Source organism: Chanodichthys erythropterus, chromosome 4 (genome assembly GCF_024489055.1).
Source record: "Chanodichthys erythropterus isolate Z2021 chromosome 4, ASM2448905v1, whole genome shotgun sequence".
Taxonomy (NCBI): domain Eukaryota; kingdom Metazoa; phylum Chordata; class Actinopteri; order Cypriniformes; family Xenocyprididae; genus Chanodichthys; species Chanodichthys erythropterus.
Genome location: NC_090224.1, coordinates 3,154,642 through 3,176,579, shown reverse-complemented (window position 1 = coordinate 3,176,579; position 21,938 = coordinate 3,154,642). Strand labels below are relative to the sequence as shown.

Genomic DNA, 21,938 nt, shown 5'->3' with positions numbered 1-21,938 from the left:
CTGTAACCTGTGGATTTGTATTGTTTGTGGAGGATAATTGCATCAGTCTGATTGAGGTAATCCCTAGATCACAGCTGCTGATAGTCGGAATAACACAAATTGTTTATAGGGAACCTAATTAGTTCAGTGTTGTGACAGATAATCAGTGTGATGTCATTGTGTTTACCATAGACTATAAAGGAGATCTGAAATTAAAATCTAGCCATTTTTATTTGAGGTACACAATGTTTTGGACGGCAGCTGATAAGTTATTTACCAATAATTGTCTTCTAATTTATCAGCAAATAAGAAAGCAGGCATTTTGAGGTCACTTATGTGCATTGTGAAATCCAGATTATAAGATTAGGGTGCATTCACATTAGCACTTTAGGTGCGCATCCCGGTTCGATTCACGTCAGAGTTCGGTACGTTTGGATGATGTGAACACTGTCTTCTGAACTCGGGTGCGCATCTGTAAACCGTACCCGAGTCCGCTTAGGGTGCTTTCACACCTGCTTCATTTAGTTCGGTTGAATCGTACTAGTTCGTTTTCCCCTTAGGTGCAGTTCATTTGGGCAGGTGTGAAAGCAGCAATCGTACTCAGGTGCGCACCGAAAGCAGACCAAACAAGCGTACCGAGACCTCTTTGAAGAGGTGGTATTGGTACACTTTCAAACTAACTGGAGTGGTTTGTTTGAGATGTGAAAGCAAACCGACCCAGTTAACGGACCAACGAACCAAATTATATCATAATTCATAACAGGGAATGTAATATAAAAAGCAGTACTTAGTGTCTGATTCTGTGAGTGAGCACATTATTTACCACAGCTGAAAACCAACAAGCGCCTCTTCATCTTAAATGTTGTGTAATTGCACTTCTCTGTACGAGAATGCTGTCCTGACGAAGCCTTTTTCCCGCTCTGCTTCATTATAACATCCATATATGGTCTCGACACACTTAACAACACTGGGACATCCATTAATATGAATGTAGTATATGATTTAACAGTGAGAACGATGGCTACATTCATATAGTGTTTGCGTGTCTCAACAACATTTACAAATACAGACACAACTCATGGAGTGAACTTGTCAATCATTGTGGATGTGGATGCATATGACTTCCATAAATGCATTTTGGTACACTTTGAAATGTTCCTGTATGAAAGCGAACCGAACCAAGAAGAAAATGCAACACTAGCAAATTAAGTCCCTGTTTCAGAACAAAACAAATGATCCATAGGTGTGAAAACACCCCTATGCATTGTGAAGTCCAGATTATAAGATTAGGGTGCATTCACATTAGCACTTTTGGTGCGCATCCCGGTTCGATTCACGTCAGAGTTCGGTACGTTTGACACTGTCTTTTGAACTTGGGTGCGCACCCACGAACCGTACCCGAGTCCGCTTAAAAATGGTGGTCTGGGGTGCGGTTCAAGTGAACTCCGATACGGTTCGCTGCTGATATGAACGCAAACATACCAAATTGCGGAAGTGAACCGCTATTAATGCCGTATTATTTGATAAAAAATGTGTGTTTGTGTGTGTGTTTCACTCACTTTCCCGACGAGCGTGACTGACGTGCTGAAAGCTGTAGTGTAGCCTCTCATTTCTGCTCACCTTCAGTGTTCTACATTCGCGGCAGAAAAAAAATGTAAAAGTCAGGAGAGCAACGTTTGCATTTTGCCGTTTTCAGGTTAGTGTTTTGATTGATCAGCTATCTAATTGTTGTAGTTGTGAAAAGTGTTAAAATGCAAAAAGTTAAATGATTGGTTAACAATATTGGCCAAAACAAGCTGTTGATTATCATTTATCAATACTGAAATCCTTAATTTTAATATTAATTTTATATATTTATATTATATTTAATTTTAATATTAGTGGTTGATTATGATTTCACTTTTTTAACTTTAGTTGGTGTGTAATGTTGCTGTTAGAGCATAAACACCATCTGCAAAGTTACAATGCTCAAAGTTAAATGCAAAGGGAGATATTTTCTTTTGAATTCTCTGCTTAAGGACTACAACGAACAGCTGGTAGGGACTACAACGAGTTTCTTCCCAGGTTAGTGACATCACTAACCCTAAAATTTACATAAACCCTGCCCCCGAGAACACGCAACAAAGGGGGTGAGGCCATGTTTGGGCTGCTTTAGAGAAGAGATAGAGCTGTTGTAGGAGAGTGTTGTTGATGTGCCGTCATTTTACGTTAGATTGCTTCACAAAAAAGAGTCAATTCAATGCTGGATTTGCACAAAAGATTAACATGATGGCACATGCTAGTGGGTAAGTTGAATCAACCCCGCAACAACTACATAAATTTATCCACTAACCATTCAGAAACATCCAGATGCATTCTATAAGTTGTAACTTCTTCCTGATTCTCTCCATCCGTGTCTGACTCTGGTTTGAAAAATGTAAGGCTGAACATCCTTACTAACAATTTTCATTTTGGCTGTTAAAGCTCCGCCCTCTTCTGGAAAGTGGGCTGGAAGCATCAGCTCATTTGCATTTAAAGGAACACACACACACAAAAAAAGGTGTATATTTGCTCACACCCAAATAGGGGTCAATTTGACAAGCTATAATAAATGATCTGTGGGGGATTTTGAGCAGAAATTTCACAGACACATTTTGGAGACATCTTACATTAGATCTTGTAAAAGGGGCATTATAGGTCCCCTTCAAAACCATGCTACTTTTGAAACTGAAATGTGTACAGATGGTAAAGTCCCAATCATACATAATTAAAAACATCCCAATGTTTAATAGCCCATTAAAAGATAAAACCCGGTATTTATCTGAAACCATTTGTCCACTGCTCCATGTTGCATTCCCAATTTAATATCTTTTCCAATCTAGCTTTTGAGATTTATTCAATTATTGCCTGATTCATGCCGTCCATACAAACATTAATGTCAGGATGTCATTTAAAATGTATCCTCTTTGTATCATGTCTTCAGCTAAAAGATTATTACTACTAAGATACTGTTTCTGCTTTTTTTTTTTTCTTTTCTCCATCATACAAATTAATATTTCCATATCAGTGACTGATTATTTTATTTTGACATGATGGATGGAACATATTCCTTTTACATCTGTTAGATTTAAAGGTTTTGCTCACTAACCAGGTTTTTTTTCCACTTGCCAACATAACAGGGAGGCTATATAGCAAGTAGTACTTTGCTGGTCATGTGATATCAACACGGTGCACCAGTTAAAAAAATAAACAGCTTTTATTAAGCTATATTATAACTGGAGTTACATGATGTGACTGTGAGCATACATAAAACATTTTCAAAAACACTATTCATTTCTTTGTGTGTAATGCTAAATGCAGCTCGAAATTCCATTTGTTGGTGGAAAATGTAGATTAAAAGATGGAATATTTTTATGTTTCTTCCATTGTGATTTTGGCTATAAAGAAGCCGACGGAGTGATTTCCATCTTAAACTCTTCAAAACATGCACCTTTTTTACACTAGGCTGCATTCTAAACTCTAAACAGACCATCACAATGTGGAACCATAACACAACTGAATCAAGGTTGTTGTACACGTCAGTTGTTTGTACACATAATGGCTGCTACTGGTTCTGTTATCTTCATGGTTTTGTTCTTTTGTTCCTTGAGTACTATGTTATCTGTCCACTGTGTTACTTTACTGTATTATTGCAGTTTCCAAGCTTCACATGCAAAGTGAAGAATTCAGGAATATTTTAAAGGAATTAAGTCCTGTTAATGTTACTTTGGAATGGAATTTAATTTGCATGCTTTTATGCTAATATGGCCAAACGAGGCCGCCTAATAATTCATGGTGATAGTCATCAGTCTTGTCTGTTTCTGGTGAGCTAAGCTTTAAATTGTGTCTGTTTCTACTGATGTCTACATATTTCCCAGATAGTTTTACAGATGGTCCTCAGGGCAGCTGTCAGTCTCTTAAAGTGGATAAAAAGAATATTGCTTTGGGCCATTTAAAAAAAAAAAAAAGATTTTTATCGTAATGCATATAAAAGTTTGTGTTCTTGATGTGAAAACATGCAAGAGCAAGTCTGCTTATGCAAAACATTAAAGCTCAACATAATTCACATACCTTTTTATGTGTTCTATGGCATCTGACAAACTTTACCTAAAGGTGTTGGTGTGTCATCTTCTGTGTTAATGTAGTCCTCTCTCCAAGACTAGCTCTTCATGGACAGCATAATAAAGAAGGCTGTTTTGGAAAGTGAGATACATACTCCCCCTAAAGGCTGCAGAATGTTCGCTTGCTGCTCAGGCTGAGCTCCGCATCCATCTTGGCATCTGTCGCCACCTTCTTTTCATTTAATCTTTTATCTTCATTAATTTTTTATGACTACTTTAATCTTGTCCATATAGATGTGCCAATTACACTTACACATACCTACAAAAATTGTCAAATGTTTAGATGTGCATTAGCACAACTATTATCCAACATGAACAAGACCAGTGACTTCTCTGTTTTTCCACATTTCTTACACAACAACAGCAGTGATTATTTTTTATGCCAAAATTGTAACTTTGTCTGTTATTTTGAGCTCATGAATCATTTATTAAGCTACATTATAGAACTTTCAATCAAATTAATAATTTTCTTTTATGCCCATATAGCCTCTTGTTTAGCGCTCTAATTATCGAGTTCCCGCTTGTGGTCTCAATCCCGTCATTTGCTTTTTACTCTTATGAATAAAGGCCAAAACGACATCTAAATTACTGTGGCTTTTTCGTCTGGCTCTTGTGTTTTATATTGAGAAATTGTTTGGGATTAGGAGTCACTTAGCTATGCTATGCTGTTCAAATTGAAAATATACCAACATTTGTTATGATGACAAAATTATACCCCCAATATGTGATTTTCATGAAGCCTGCATGCCCTTTGCCTCAGTGGAGGTTTGACATGAGATGTTTCTCAATTCTCATTGAAAGCAATGCGTCACTGTCGCGTCGCTGGACATTAACACTTTACATGGATTAATCCTACTAAAACAACAACCAGGGAGAAACTATTTTCTCTGACATTTTCTTGTCATCAACAGCATCTAAGGCTAAGACAACGGCAACGTAAACAAAGTGGAAGGACAATATTTTTATGTTAGGGGCCTAAGGCCGTTTATAATGGTTTTCTATAAGTGGAAAACGCTGAACGTTGAAAGCGTGTTGCCTTCATATCCGGCCTGACCTGCTTGTCTGCATATCTTTCTTTGTCATTTAACCCTTATGCGGTCTTCGTTTGGGAAGTACACTCAGGGTCTTCGGGGTCTCCACAGACCCCAGACAACAAAATGCAATTTTGTAAGAAAATACTTGTTTTTTTAAAAACAAATTTTACTCTGTTTATTAATGTTTTTACTCCATGCTTGTACAGTTTTTGGAGGATTTTTCATATTTTTTTAAATTTATATAAATAAATTTAAAAATATATTTTTTTAAATAGGTTTTTATACAAAAACAGCTTTTCATGTAAAATTCACTTTATAAAAGACCCACATTTCTAAATTTCATTCATGGGGATAACATGGATAATTTGACATGGTTTAGTGTAAGATTTTTGCCCATCTTTTGGAAAATGCAGTTTTAAAAGTAAAAAAAATATCATTTTTACCAGTAGATGGCTGCAGAGCTCCACTATATGCTATGTGCTATTTGAATGACTGAAAGACATCTTTTCATAAGTTTTTTTCAGTTGGATTCATATCTAAATATTATGAAATCACAATTATAACAATAAAGGGTACTTTTTGTCAAAGTTTAGTATTTTTTGTAATGAAAAAAAAAAAAAAAAGTTTTCAATATTGTTACATTATGATGAGACTCCACTGTGAAAATGGACAAAATTCATCCTCAAAATCAACATTTTGGAAATTATTTTTTTTTTCAGTACAAAAAATGCTAAACTTTGACAAAAAGTAATTTTTATGGTTATAATTGTGATTTCATAACATTTAGATATGAATCCAACAACAACAACAACAAAAAAAACTTATGAAAAGATGTCTTTCAGTTAGTCAAATAACATAGCAAATAGTGGAGCTCTGCAGCCATCTACTGGTAAAAGTTTTTTTTTTTTACTTTTAAAACTGCATTTTACAAAAGATGGGCAAAAATCTTACACTAAACCATGTCAAATTATCCATGTTATCCCCATGAATGGAAGTTAGAAATGTGGGTCTTTTATAAAGTGAATTTTACATAAAAAGCTGTTTTTGTAAAAATATTTATTTATTTATATAAATTTAAAAGATACGAGAAATCCTCCAAAAACTGCACAAATAGTAAAAACATTAATAAACAGAGTAAAATTACATTTGTTTTTTAAAAAGCAGTTATAACAAAATTACATTTTATTGCCTGGGGTCTGTGGAGGTTTTTTTTTTTACACTAATATAAAAACAAGCTATCACTCCGATTTTTTTTTTTCCTTTGTAGATCTAGAAAGTGATAACAACGGTACAAAGTTTCATGTCATTTGGACAAAGAGAATTTTTTTTTTTTTATTTGAGCAAACGTCGTTTGGGGTCTAAAAAGACCCAAAAGACCCTATAAGGGTTAATATCAGTGTCTTAATGCATTAGCATTTTCTTCATAACTGTGTTTTATTTTCTAGGAAAATGCTTAACGTGTTATTGTGTTCATAGTGGGCTGCTTATAAGGTGTAGTGAATTTTCTCAACCAATATCACCTACATTAAGCACTTATTTTTCATGTTAAGCACTTAGAATGTCCCGCTTCGCTGGACGCGTTTGCACTAGTAGCCTATAGCATCTCTTGGACATGTGGCAGTATCGGACCTCTCGTGGGTGAGAATGGGGTGGAAATCAAGTCAAGTATCATGTTTCAAAGACATGGCTCTCGAAAGTGTGGGAGAAACAACAATTTTACAAAAGAAAACTTGTAAATTGACATTTGTTCGACTTTAATTTGTCCTTTTTTAATTTTTGTTTATAAAGATGCTAAACGTAATAAACAAAAATCGGAAAGAAGTCAATAGTTATTTTTGTGCACATGAAATTTGTGTATTCAGTTTGAATTTAAATTTTGGTATTCACCATATAGCATTTAAAAATACAACAACCGTTCGTTTTTTGTTTTTCTTGACGTGGTTAAAAATCGAAAAAGGAATGGACGCAAAAGTACACTGACCTACACGGACCACGGACCCTACTGGTTCTGTTATCTTCATGGTTTTGTTCATTTGTTCCTTAAATTCTTTGTTATCTGTCCACTGTGTTACTTATTAAAAACACCTGCATTTAGATCCTTGCCTTCTCCTGCTTATTACACTGACATTCTTCAAACTGTCTTCTTTTGTGTTCAGCAGAAGAGAAATACAGATTTGGAATGACATGAGGTTGTGTAAAATTTCATTTTTGGCTGAACTATTCCTTTAAGGGCATAAATGAAAAATTTGATTATAATTCTAAAATGGAACACGAGTGTTTGTTTACCACCGGCATTCGCTGTGTCATGTTTGTGGAATCATTATGTCGGACTCACCACAGGTAACTCATAATCTGCAGTTGTTACTCCTGACAAAAACATTGCATGCGGCACCTGTGGAAAGTTACTGGAGCGCGCCCGTCTCTCACAAGGAACGTCATGGCAGTGATTGACAAGCCAGAGGGCCAATCGTTTACGCGATGAAAAATGTATAAAACAAAACATCCTCTGTAGCACCTTTAAAGCTTGGCATATTTCCCTTATCTCCATGAATGAAAATGAGAAAATCTTCTTTAAAGTTAATTTTACTGAACAAATATAGAGATAAAAATAATACAATGTTTAAAATAGTAGGCTGTGTGTTTAAAAATTATTTTATTGTCCTGGGTCCAAACATCAGTGTTGCAAAGTCTGTGGTCTTCCCATGGAATTGAGCTACTTTAACACTATTGCCGCTGGTTGTTTTTCATGTCCGCAGGTTGAGGTGACCCCAAATAACTTGACATTTATCCCCTGGAATGCCAATTTTACCAGGGGATCCCCGACAAAAACGCAGATTTTACCCCCAGAATATGACTTTTACCAGGGACCCCACTGAAAAGTGATTGAGCTAGTTTTGAGTAGCAATTGGGTGGGTTTTGTTGTGAAAACCTTGTCCTTATCTTGTTGTGAAGATAAAAGAGTTCAGTATTTTAGCATGAAAAGGCAACTTAATTTGCTGGCATTTTTCAGATATCCAAAAAGAAGCAGGCATAGTGATGATGTGAGTAATATTACATCTCTGATCTGTTTTAGCCTACTCATTTGTAATACAGTAAGCCACCATCATCTCTTACAGACTGTCAACATGTTGGATTCAGATGCAAACAAACACGTCAACAACATGCCTGAGTCACAACAGACCTGCATAAACACAGGCAGGCCCGCTTTAATTCACAAACTTATTATGACTGCCCCTGTGGCCCTTATGATAAGATGATAATCTTATAAATATATAAAAAAAAAAAAAAAAAACTTGCTAGTATATTTAGGCTATCAAACATCCATATTGAAATGATAGCGATCTTTGCTTCTCTCCCTCAGCATCACCTCCACCACTCTGTATTTTTGTCACTTCTGTTATCGTCCTCTTCTTTTTGTAAATATATAGGCCTATTCATAAACTCTCTCATAAACTATCTTCAAGTTTTCTTATTTTTTCATTATTTTTTCATTTAAATTATTTGAGACTTGTGTCATTAGCTCACGATTACTTTTTAGAAAAGTAGGTTAAGAGCGTGGCTAGTAGTTCCACGGAGGTGTTGCTAAGTAGGTCATATGTACACCATATTTCATATTTAAACGTTTAGTTTATGTATTTATTTAAATGTATTTTTGCAGTTTCGTAGAAGGACTGCTCCTGCCGTCTCCTAACGTCACTCAACCAATGTACCACTTGGTGGCGGCAGAACTTAATTTGTTTTTCTCCTTTTTCAGAACTTGGGTGCATGGATTTATTGCTCAAAAGGAAAAAGTGCTTGTGGATATACATAATATATAACAAATAAGATCATCTGATCATATTAGTTGATTATATGGATCACAAATATTAAAGAGGTGGTACAGTTTATTTTGTAGGTTTACCCTATTGTTGTTTTTCAGTTAAACCCTACGTTATGTCCTCACAAAGATGGCAATATCTGATATTCTTGCCCTTGTGGGGACCTTTTTTTTCTACATGAGGAACACAGCTAATAAATCATAGTACTACTTTTTTATCTAAAAATCTATGTTCTTGTATATATGGTTTAGACACAGGTATTACAACATAAACGGTTGAGGTCACTTCCTCCAAATGGCTTTAAAAACATACTAAACAGTTTCTTGTTGTTGTTGTTTTAAAAAAAAAATCACAAAAGTTTTCTGTGATGGGTATTTTAGGGGTAGGGTTAGTGCAGGGCAAAATAACAGTTTGTACAGTATAAAAATTACACCTAGGAAGAGTCCCCGTAAACAAAATATTCAAGTGTGTGTGTGTATGTGTGTGTGTGTCCACTGCTTTCCACATTATCCACTTGTGCCAGTGTGCCAGAGTTTGTGTGTTTAAAGATATTTCCTGGCATTGCACATCATTGCAGGACATTTCCCCCATTCCAAAGGAAATGAGATTGAGTTCCTGCGGCTAAGAAGGATACACTTTTATCATGAAAGATAAATATATAATGTCATTTTTTGATCATCCCCAACTATTTCAATAATCTCAAATACAGACTGGTTTTAAAAATGTAATGTTACTTAAAAGAGCAAACATCCATATTAAAATGATATTGGTATTAGGTACACGGATTTCCTTTATAGCAGCACGTGGAGCCATTTCTAATCTCTAGGTGATGCTAGTGAGAATATCATAACTAAAACACCTTAAAGCAGAACTAAGTAACTTTTTTTTACCTTCATAAATAGTTCTCTAAGTCCTTACGATGGTTAATTGACTTGTAGTGTTGTGTTTGGGGCGTGCGCTAACCCCCTCTGGCACGTCTACGCCAGAAAACAGCACTTGAAAGTTGAGCTTCGCCGACCCGACACAATCTCGCCTCATGTTCACGTTTACGCGAGAGTGACAAAATGCTTTATGGTAATTCAAAAACAATGGATATTATGACTTTATAAGACAATTTCGAAAATTACCCACCTCCATCGAGATTTCTTGTACTGTATTTGCAAAACTACTGCGCTGGTGAGCGTTGTAGTCGTTGTAGTCCAGAGCTGTGCTTGGAGTATTTACGACAGTGTGATTCACTGAAGGAACCTGTAGGGAGTGCTTGCATCATACAGCCTAAATACAGTAGGCTAATGGAAAATAAATCACTTTTTTATTTTATATATGTATATTTGTTTTATGTCTCTAAAGACATAAACATTTTATTTCTCTGTCGTAATTGTGATAATTTTGCATGGGAACAAAACATGCTTTGTAAGTGTATTTATGTGTGCGTATGTGTGTGTGTTTCAGGTAAACCCTATGAGGACATTTTTGGTCCCAATGAGGAAAACAGCTTTTGTAGCAGTTTGTACAGTATAATAATCATCATGTCAATGGAAAGTCCCCATAAAACATGAAACCCAACTTATGTGTGTGCATGGCTCAAGGGCAACCACTGTAAAATCACATGTACTTAAGTGTGCCAGTATTTGGCATGGGATTGTGGTTAGTCCTTTGATGTTGAGGTTCTCAGGAGTTGCAGGCACCAGTTAAGAGTAAGTTAATGTAAGCACAGCTTCCTCACACAGTGGGAATCAGAGCAGAGGTACAACCTCCAATTCAGTTACACAAACAACAGATATCAAATGCTCACAGAGGTTGGAAATAAACCAGGAATATAAAGGAAATAAAGTTTTATATACATTAGGGGTGAATTCAGGTTGAATGCTTGACTGGATTGAGATGTGGGGAATTTGGAGGCCAAGTCAACACCTCAAATTCATTGTTCTCCTCAAACCATTCCTGAACCATTTTTGCTTTGTGGCAGGGCACATTATCCTGCTGAAAGAGGCCACAGCCACCAGGGAATACTGTTTCCATGAAAGAGTGTACATGGACTTCAACAATGCTTAGGTAGGTGGTACGTGTCAAAGTAACATCCACATGGATGGCAGGACCCAAGGTTTCCCAGCAGAACATTGCCCAAAGCATCACATTGCCTCTGCCGGCTTGCCTTCTTCCCATAGTGCATCCTGGTGCCATGCATTCCCCAGGTAAATGACGCACACGCACAGGCCATCCACATGATGTAAAAGAAAATGTGATTCATCAGACCAGGCCACCTTCTTCCATTGCTCCGTGGTCCAGTTCTGATGCTCATGTGCCCACTGTTGGCGCTTTCGGCGGTGGACAGGGGTCAGCATGGGCACCCTGACTGGTCTGCAGTTCTGCAGCCCCATACGCAACAAACTGTGATGCACTGTGTATTCTGACACCTTTCTATCAGAATCAGCATTAACTTCTTGAGTAATTTGAGCTACAGAAGCTCGTCTGTTGGATCGGAGTCGGACCAGCCTTCGCTCCCATGACCCTGTCGCCGGTTCACCACTGTTCCTTCCTTAGACCACTTTTGATAGATACTGACCACTGCAGACCGGGAACACCCCACAAGAGCTGCAGTTTTGGAGATGTTCTGACCCAGTCGTCTAGTCATCACAATTTGGCTCTTGTCAAACTCGCTCAAATCCTTACGCTTGCCCATTTTTCCTGCTTCTAACACTTCAAATTTGGGGACAAAATGTTCACTTGCTGCCTAATATATCCCACCCACTAACAGGAGCCGTGATGAAGAGATAATCAGTGTTATTCACTTTACCTGTCAGTGCTCATGTTATGCCTAATCGGTATATATATGTTATATATATGTTTGTGTGTGTGTTATAAATGTTGTTTGTGAAATTAAATATATTGAAATAGAAATTTTAAATATTCAGTACTATTTCTAGGTCACTATTTACATTTGTGACAGTTTATCATGTGATTCTTTGTACATACAGTAACAATATGCTCTCAATATGCTCTTTTGAATTCTCTCAAATCATGCTGGAGAGTAGATCTGTACATGAAACATTTCACAACCAAATATTCAAAAATGTAAATTCTCTCCATTTAGAAGCATTTTCACTTGTATTACTAAGTTTGTTTCCACCAAGGGAGAGGCACATAAATCCAGCTGACCTAGTTTTTCATTAACATTAATACAATAATAAACGTAAACAATAGCTGGATGAAAAGTCAGGCCCAAAGCTCAGAGCTCACTGTGCTTTGATGGCCTTGTGCATGCTATTCTGGGCAGCCATTTTGAAACCAGGACTCCTAGGAAAACACCCAAGGCTGCGTGAGCATTGTTTCCTCAGGCCTGATTGTTCACACCCACACATACACAAAAATACAAATGCATGAAACCCAAAATGCAAAGTAAGTCCAGTTCACAGGCTAGCATGCATTGTCCTGTTCTCTCAGACACACACAAATAGCATGGAAAATAGCTGGAGATATGCGTGCATTGTCTCATCAGGGTCACTGAGAAACAGATAGAGGAAGAGAGGGGTCACAAAAGATCGGCGCACTCATGTGCATTCAAACACACACACATAAACAATGATTTTAACTGGCACGAGTGTTTATTTTAAAAAACTAATTACATTAATGGACGTGTAACTGAAATAACAATCATAATGGCAAAATACTGAAATTTTTCTTACAAAGACAAAGAAGGCCCTCATTATAAACTGTACAATCAAAAGGCCAACGAAGAAACAAAGCTGAAAAACAAAGCTGTTTGTTGCTTGGGCAGAACATGTCTGGTCACGATTCGTTTAAAGACAATACAAAAGATGAAGACAAAAAATGGAAAACATTCACACACTCAATTGTCTGACATTCCAGTTCTATTTCCTGTGTGGTAGGAAGAGGGCATGCCTCTGCTCAGGAAGTGGCGTGGACACACTGAGAGACCACTCTTGCTCCGCAGTCTGTGTAAACATGATTGTATTGCTAAGGCTTTCTCACTCTCCAAACTCCCCTGACATTTAGAAGAATAAAACTAAAAGATACATCTTATCTGCTCCAAAACAGTCTGTTCCAACACAATATATTACATTTATTTCAAAAAGTGAGTATGATAAAAGAAACAGTTAACAGTTCCAATGAGTCTTTACGCATACAATTACGTACGAAGCGATAACGGTGCGCCGCAACTGAAGCTCGAGGGCCAATTAAACACTTTGTTGTTTTTAGATTATGTGGTTGCGATACCGGAGTCATTATGAGTAATGGCAGGAAATACCTAATACAGGGTGAAAAGTGAGAAGGTTGCTACTCATTTTAGGCAGGAAATCAGCTGCTCTGTGGCATGAGCATGAAAGTAAAGTTCACAATTTTCTCGCCTTCATTTTGTATTTTACCAGACAATGAAAGTGGATGGTGACCAAGGGCTGGCAAGCTCCAAAATGAACATAACATCTTAAAGTGAAAAAATAAAATTCTGTCATTTATTACTCACCCTCATGTTGTTCTACACCTGTAAGATTTTTGTTTTATCTTGGGAACAAAAATTAATATATTTTTGATGAAATCCAATGGCTCAGTGAGGCCTCCATTGACAGCAAGATAATTAACACTTTCAGATGCCTAGAAAGCTATTAAAGACATCTTTAAAACAGATCATGTGACTGCAGTGGTTCAACCTTAATGTTATGAAGACTTTTTGTGCGCCAAATAAACCAAAATAATGACTTTATTCAACAATATCTAGTGATGGGCGATTTCAAAACACTGCTTCATGAAGCTTCGAAGCTTTACGAATCTTTTGTTTCGAATCAGTGGTTTGGAGCATGTGTCAAACTGCCAAAGTAACACCCCCCAGTCGTGAACCATTGAAATTTCGAAACACTTATGACAGTGGTTTCGAAGCTTCATGAAACAGTTTTTTGAAATCACTAGATATTGTTGAATAAAGTCTTCATTTTGGTTTATATGGCACACAAAAAGTATTCTCGTCGCTTCATAACATTAAGGTTGAACCACTGTAGTCACATGAACTGTTTTAACTATGTCTTTAGTAGCTTTCTGGGCATCTGAAAGTGTTAATTATCTTACTGTCAATGGAGGCCTCACTGAGCCATCGGATTTTATCAAAAATATCATAATTTGTGTTCCAAAGACGGGTGTGGAACAACATGAGGGTGAGTAATTAATGACAGAAATTTCATTTTTGGGTGAACTAACCCTTTAAAAGCATCGTAAAAATAGCCCATATGTCTTGTATTATATATTTTCAGAAGCCATTCGATTGCTTTATGTGAGGAACCAATTTTAAGTTGTTGTCCGATGATCATGTAGTGGTCACTATTCATTTTTATTGTATGGAAAAAGTGCAGCTTGGACATTCTGTTATAAATAACTCCTTTTGTGTTGCACAGAAGATAGAAAGTCTTCTGAGGGTGAGCGAATGATGTCTGAATTTTCATTTTTGGTTGAACTATTACATTAAAAGTTCTGAATAACATAAAGAGGAAGACTGTTTGAAGCTCTATAGATGTTAAACTGGAGGTGCACTATAACGGACCTCAGCACTGAACTTGTCGTTTCTCTTGGGCATTGGAGGTTTCTTCCGAATGTCTCTCTTCAGGATCATCTCCTCGTTGGCATATATCGGGGCTTCGGCATCATCAGAGTGGTAACCAGACTGATAACCACTGGTCTGATTGGACGATTCAGAAGCTAAAGACTCCTTACTCTTGCATCGCAGTAGTGGGCTGTGGATAAAAGCATGAACATGTTTACATGACTGTGGAATTGTCCTGATTTGTAACTGTACTGAGATCAGGATGAATGGTCACCTGAAATTGATTGGTCTTTGCACCTGCCTATCCAAAGCTTTCATCTGCTCGCGTGATAAGCCCACTCCACAGTCCATGTGACCGTTCTGTAGGAAGGAAGATCATTTAAAATTGACTGAATTGACTTCTTATATCACTATAAAGGATTTCCAGGATGCAAGAATACTCTTTTAATGGATTTTTGACCAGATCCTAGTAGTACGTAGAGTTTATTTACCATTACAGCAGCGTGCTCCAGGGGAATGTTCACAAAAGTCATCATACTTATTGGCACACCACAACTGTCTAACTGATGTGGGAACCTGTCAGAAGAGACATGGGCGGGACCATTGTTGCATTAGTTTATCAAAGGAAAGGTTAAGCAAGTTATATCCACAAATGTCAGCTCTTTAGTGTCGTGTGGACACAATAAAAGCCAGATAACTCAGGCAGGGATAAGTATTAGTACTTGAAAGGATATAATTAAATCTGACTAATTTTATGTCTATGATGCCAACAATAGCACTAAAACACCAGACAGAATAGTTATTGTAACTAACCCCAGAACTGGAGCATTGTCATAGTGGAGCTGGGCCTCTGTGCCGCCTGCATAGTGTGTTCTTTTAGACATCACACTGACATGAGGAGCCCCTGATTCTTCTTCCATCTCTCTGTTTGTCAGTGGGATGTAGTCTTTTCCATCCTAAAACACAGACAACAAATTATAATTCAGTTCAAAGATTTAAATTTTGTCATATGAAAAATGTAATTATGTGGAAAAGTCACTTTCTTAACTACATTTTTGTCTTGTTTTCCAGTAAAAATACCTAGCCATCCTTAAAACATGTGAGAAATTGCAGATATTAGATATTATGGTAACACTTTACAATGTTTCAATTGTTAACATTAGTTAACTACATCAGTTAATATGAACTAACAATGAATTAATCTCAGTTTATTTTAATCTCAACATTTACTAATACATTATTAATATCAAAAGTTGTATCTGGTAACATTAGTTAATGAACTAACAATGAACAGTTACCTTTTTATTAATTAATGTTTTTAATTAATAAGTATTGTAACAAATGTATTGCTCATTGTTAGTTAATATTAGTTAATGCATTAAGTAACCTTGACTAATAGAACCTTATTGTGAAGTGTTACCATTATTGTTTTTTTTTTCACAGAATATATCTGTGAATATATATCTTTAGTTGTACATCTAACTACATTTGGTAAGGTTTGAAACTATTTAAAATTGGTTTAGCTAAATTAAATAAAGCTGAAATAAACAAATATAAATATAAGATGAAAAATAAATAAATAATAATGTTGCTATGGCAACCTAAAACTAAAATAAAAATAAATTAAAGGTAAACTGAAATAAAAAAGAAACAAAAAAGGTCAAAAGCACATAACAAAATAACTAAAACTAAACATAAAATGAAAGCTAAAAAATAAAAAACAAAAGATAGTTCAAAATATTAATACACACTATAATAGTATATAAATAATACTAAAATAACTCTGGTTGAGGTTCGCCAAAACAGGAGAAATCAATTTGCCAATGGAGTAAGGAAAATAATAATTCAAAGCAAGTATTAATATGTATTTCTCAAGTTTTTTACTGAAAAACAAGATACGAATAAGATTATTAAATACTTAAATTACAGATTACTAAAAACATAAATTAGACAGAAAATATATATTCTTGGTGTCAAGTCTAACCTGTTGAGCGCTAGCCTGTAGCAGATTGCCCAGATGTTCAACTAACAGGGTAAATGTTGGCCTGTCTTTTGGTCGATCAAGCCAGCAGTCCAGCATGGTCTGGTATCTGGAATAATTTCACATTGACTACATTTTTAGCTTTCAATTGGTTGCTACATCTCTGATTTCATTAATAAGAATAGGGCCCATATGCTACAAAAATGAAACAAAACAAAACAAAAAACAGTATGGAAGTACTTCTGTATTTCCAGCAGAATTAAAGGTGCCCTAGAATTAAAAATTGAATTTATCTTGGCATAGTTGAATAACAAGAGTTCAGTACATGGAAATGACATACAGTGAGTCTCAAACTCCATTGTTTCCTCCTTCTTATATAAATCTCATTTGTTTAAAAGACCTCCGAAGAACAGGCGAATCTCAACATAACACGACTGTTACGTAACGATCATTAATATGTATGTCCCCAATATTTGCATATACCAGCCCATGTTCAAGGCATTAGACAAGGGCAGGCAGTATTAACGTCTGGATGTGCAGAGCTGAATCATCAGACTAGGTAAGCAAGCAAGGACAATAGCGAAAAATGGCAGATGGAGCAATAATAACTGACATGATCCATGATTACATAATATTTTTAGTGATATTTGTAAATTGTCTTTCTAAATGTTTCGTTAGCATGTTGCTAATGTACTGTTAAATGTGGTTAAAGTTACCATCGTTTCTTACTGTATTCACGGAGACAAGAGCCGTTGCTATTTTCATTATTAAAAACTTTCAGTCTGTATAATGCATAAACACAACTTCATTCTTTATAAATCTCTCCAACAGTGTGTAATATTAGCTTTAGCCACAGAGCATCATAGCCTCAAACTCATTCAGAATCAAATGTAAACATCCAAATGAATACCATACTTATGCAATTAGACATGCTGCATGACGAACACTTTGTAAAGATCCATTTTGAGGGTTATATTAGCTGTGTAAACTTTGTGTTTGCTGTTTAAGGCAAGCGCGAGCTCCGTGGGCGGGGAGCGTGAGCATTTAAAGGGGCTACAGCCTAAATCGGCTCATAGTTAATGATGCCCCAAAATAGGCAGTTAAAAAAATTAATAATACATTTTGAGCTGAAACATCACAGACACATTCAGGGGACACCTTAGACTTATAATACATCTTTTAAAAAGACGTTCTACGGCACCTTTAAACAAAATTGTAGATACTACTTGAACCCATTTTCTGTTGGAAACACTATGACTTTCATCACCAGGACTACAAAAACCCAGATCAACTGTCGTTAAAGATGATTTTCACAGATCTTCACAGATTAATTTGACATCAATACTAAAACTGTGTAGTATATTTACATTTCAGGCGTGGCATAATCTGGAGCTCTCATTCTGGTTCCCTCCTTCAGTCGCCTACAGAAAGACTCATCAATGCACACACCTGGGTATGGAGACGCACCTGCACCAAAGGAGATAGGCCATCAGAACATGTCAGCTAACTAGAGTAGGTTTATTCTAGTAGCTAGTAAGCGCTGTGATAATATTATATTAATATCAATATTGTGTTACCAAGTGAGAAGATTTCCCATAACAGAACACCAAAAGACCAAACATCACTCTGCGTGGTGTACACACGGTCAAAAATGGTCTCAGGAGCCATCCACTTGAGAGGAAGCCGAGCCTGTGATGATAGAGAGGAAATGCTCAAGTGTAAGTTGGTCTACTTCGATAAACAAATGGAATGAAGTTGTCTATGTGTGTAATAAAAGTCCTCACATCTCCTTTACGGACGTAATCAGGGTCTTTATAAACGTCTCTGGCCAGCCCAAAGTCACATATCTTCACCACATTGTTCTCAGAAAGTAGGATGTTTCTGGCTGCCAAGTCCCGGTGGATACACTGCAAACACAAAGTAGCATTATGACTGAAGCAATTATCTTCAATGAACAGTAAATGCTCAAGATCAATGTATACACACACAGGTAGACCCTGATTGTGTGTTTCAGTTTTACCTTTCGAGAAGCTAGGAACTCCATGCCTTTGGCCACCTGAAAGCTATAGCTGATGAGGTCCTCCATTGTCAGGTGATCCCAGTCTGAACTCTCTATACACGAGCAGATGACACATAATATATATATATATATATATATATATATATATATATATATATATATATATATATATATATATATATACACACACACACACACACACACACACACACACTATAAAGTGCAAATGAGGGCTTGATTCTGGGAGTTAAAATTACTTTTTTAGGCATTTGAAGCTGCTTAATCATTAGAATAATTATTATTAATAATAAAATAATTACATTGTTTGTTTTTTTTATTAATTTCTTTGCAGTTAATTCTATTTAAATAGTTTTAAATTACAAATTAGTTTTAAAAGTACAAATATTCCATCTATTTTCTAAAATAATATGAGCTCATTAAAGATAACTAATATTTAGAAGAGAAAATAATAATAATAATAATAATAATAAGTATCAATAGAGTAGTCAATGTGCTGCTTGTATAGCAGTATAGATTTACTGTCCTCTAAAAATAACAACATACAGCCATTATTGTCAAAATAGTACAACAAAAGTGAGTACACCTGAAGTGATAATAGCTGTACATCATTTAACTATGCAAAGCCACTTGTATTAGAGCAGTAAAAATGTGGTGTTTTGAGTACAATTCTCTCATCCTGACCACTGGATGTTCAACATGGCACCTAATGGCAAAGAACTCTGAAGATTTGAAAAGTAGAATTGTTGCTCTCCACAAAGATGGTCTAGGCTATAAGAAGATCGGTAACACCCTGAAACTGAGTTACAGTACAGTGGCCAGGGTCATACCGAGGTTTTCCAAGACAGGTTCCACTCGGAACAGGCCTCACAAGGGTCGATAAAAGTAGTTGAGTCATCGTGCTGTGTGTCAGGTGCAGAAGCTTGCCTCAAAAAACAGATGCATGAGTGCTGCCAGCATTGCTTTAGAGGTTGCAGAAGCGGAAGGACAGCTTGTCAGTGCTCAGACCATAAGCCACACACTGCAACAAGTCGGTTTGCATGGCCGTCGTCCCAGAAGGAAGCCTCTTCTGAAGCTGGCTTGGACATGGATTCCAACATGTACTGTGACATTCTGAAGCAGAACATGATGCTCTCCCTTCAGAAACTGTGTCGAACGGCAGTTTTCCAACATGATAACGACCCTAAACACACCACCAAGATGACAACTGCTTTGCTGAGGAAGCTGAAGTTGAAGGTGATGGAGTGGCCAAGTATATCTCCAGACCTGAACCCTGTTGAGCACCTGTGGGGTATCCTCATGCAGAAGGTGGAGAAGCGCCATGTGTCTTACATCCAGCAGCTCTGTGATGTCATTACGGAGGAGTGGAAGAAGATCCCAGCAACAACCTGTGCAGCTCTGGTGAAGTCCATGCCCAGGAGGATTAAGGCGGTGCTAGATAACAGTGGTGCTCACACAAAATATTGACACTTTGGACAGTTTTGACATGTTCACTTAGGGTGTACTCACTTTTGTTACCAGATATTTAGACAATAATGGCTGTATGTAGAGTTATTTTTAGAGGACAGTAAATCTATACTGCTTTACAAGCAGCACATTGACTACTCTAAAGTATATCCAACTTTCATTTCTATAGTATTGTCCCTTGAGAACATATAATAAAATGGTTGCTGAAATGTGAGGGGTGTACTCACTTTTGTGAGATACTGTAGTTTCTCAAATAATGAGCTCATTAAAGCTGCTTAGTAATTAGAATAATTATCTATTAATAATAAAATAATTATCTTATCTTTTTTATTTTACTGTTAAATAAGTTCCAGATGAAGTACAGCATCAAACACTCAAATGTATTTCATGTCACTTACAATAAAAAGGGTTTTGTCATGTAACCTAAAAAATGTGCTTCACGTGGTAACATCTGAATGACAAAACTAAATGACAATACTAATCAAAACATTTTTCATAGTTTCCATAACTTTGTTAAATGTGCCATCTTTTGCTTTAGTAGCTGTGAGTACATAAACTTACAATAAGTGTCCAATGAGAGTACAGAGTATCCAACAAACTAATATACTGTACCTTGTTCATCCTGAAGCAGGGTTGTGGAGGTCTGTTCTCCCATCCTGGTGCACACTGCGGTGCCAGTGCAGATGTCCAGTCGAGTGCTGGTTCCCAGACCCAGATCCCCCTCTTGTAAATCCTCTTCCTGCTGCACCTCCCTCCTGCACGGCATCCGCTGCATCCGCTTCTGAGAAACAAGACACGTGTGGATCAGTTTCCGCTGCTGTCAGGGCAGTCGGTAAGTTAATAGGGTTGTCAGGGTCAAGTCACAACACCTTCATAACACTTTTAACCTCGAACAACATTTAAAGGCCAAGCCAGGTAAGCTCAATGTCTTACATAAGGCTCTTGAACTAATCTGACCACATCAGAAGACACCAGAACATTATTAAAAGGAAGAACTGAGATCTTCGAAACCACATCACAGCTTGATTTTACAAGTTACACTAGGTTATGATGGAATTTACCTTGTAGGGACTGTACTCTCCTCGTTTGCTTTTTAAATAGCTGGAGAGGTTACCGTGTTTACAATACTCTACAATCACCATCAAGGGTCCTGAAGGAGTAAGAAAGAGAGAGGGGAAGAAGAAGAGAGGCCTTTAATGTGGGCACATTGTGTTCTTCTCAACAATGCACAACCACATTTCTCACTATGATTGTACATTTTGTCACCCATAAACATTTACACACTTCCTGAACAGAACTTGCCTGCAGCAAACTTCACAGGAAAGGAAAGATTACAGAAGTAAATTCTGTCAATATCTGAGTGTTTTAAAATGGGAACTCACCCCCGGGTTTAGTGCAGGCGCCTAGAAGGTTGACCACATTGAGATGATGACCAATATGGATGAGGATCTTCAGCTCAGACATCAGAGCACGGTACTCGCTGGAGGTAGCGCCCTCTGTCGGAGATTGAGAATACTGCAATCAGTTGGGTTAGATGAAAGATATTTGAAGTCAGTTTAAGGCCAGTGAACAGATGCTTCATACCCTTGAGCATCTTCACTGCTACTGTGGTACAGGTGGTGGCCTTCTCAATACCATATGCGGTCGCCTCCACAACTTGACCAAATGCTCCTCTGCCCAGAGGCTCTCCTGGAGAACATGGTATACATTTGTGAACACTTGCATCTGCATGTATTGGTAACATTTTTGTACAAAGATTTAGCTGTTTGCAGAGGTTAAATTGGGACTTAAAAGATGTTGAAAGCATAAAATTTGATAGTGATTCTAGGCAATTTATGATATGCTCTCCTATCCATGTTCCATGACATTTTGACACCCTGTTATGATACTAAATGCATATATTTTCTTATATGAAAAAATAAAATAAATGA

The 21,938-nt window shown here is 36.8% G+C and overlaps 1 protein-coding gene across 2 annotated transcripts in view; it reads right to left on the bottom strand.

The window, feature by feature from the left end:
* Positions 1-12,567: 12,567 nt before the first annotated feature.
* Positions 12,568-21,938, bottom strand: part of kdr (kinase insert domain receptor (a type III receptor tyrosine kinase)) — a 31,186-nt gene continuing 21,815 nt past the window's right edge. Inside the window, exons 18-31 of one of the 2 annotated variants that reach the window (XM_067383667.1) lie at positions 21,592-21,696; positions 21,390-21,503; positions 21,069-21,157; positions 20,620-20,788; positions 18,523-18,614; positions 18,287-18,409; positions 18,080-18,191; positions 17,870-17,969; positions 16,506-16,611; positions 15,335-15,477; positions 15,013-15,097; positions 14,796-14,881; positions 14,522-14,711; positions 12,568-12,926 (exon numbers count right to left, since the gene is read on the bottom strand). In XM_067383667.1, coding sequence (XP_067239768.1) covers positions 12,843-12,926; positions 14,522-14,711; positions 14,796-14,881; positions 15,013-15,097; positions 15,335-15,477; positions 16,506-16,611; positions 17,870-17,969; positions 18,080-18,191; positions 18,287-18,409; positions 18,523-18,614; positions 20,620-20,788; positions 21,069-21,157; positions 21,390-21,503; positions 21,592-21,696 — 1,598 coding nt within the window. In that variant the 3' untranslated portion in view covers positions 12,568-12,842. The remainder of the gene's footprint in view (positions 12,927-14,521; positions 14,712-14,795; positions 14,882-15,012; positions 15,098-15,334; positions 15,478-16,505; positions 16,612-17,869; positions 17,970-18,079; positions 18,192-18,286; positions 18,410-18,522; positions 18,615-20,619; positions 20,789-21,068; positions 21,158-21,389; positions 21,504-21,591; positions 21,697-21,938) is intronic. The other variant, XM_067383668.1, reaches the window with a different exon arrangement.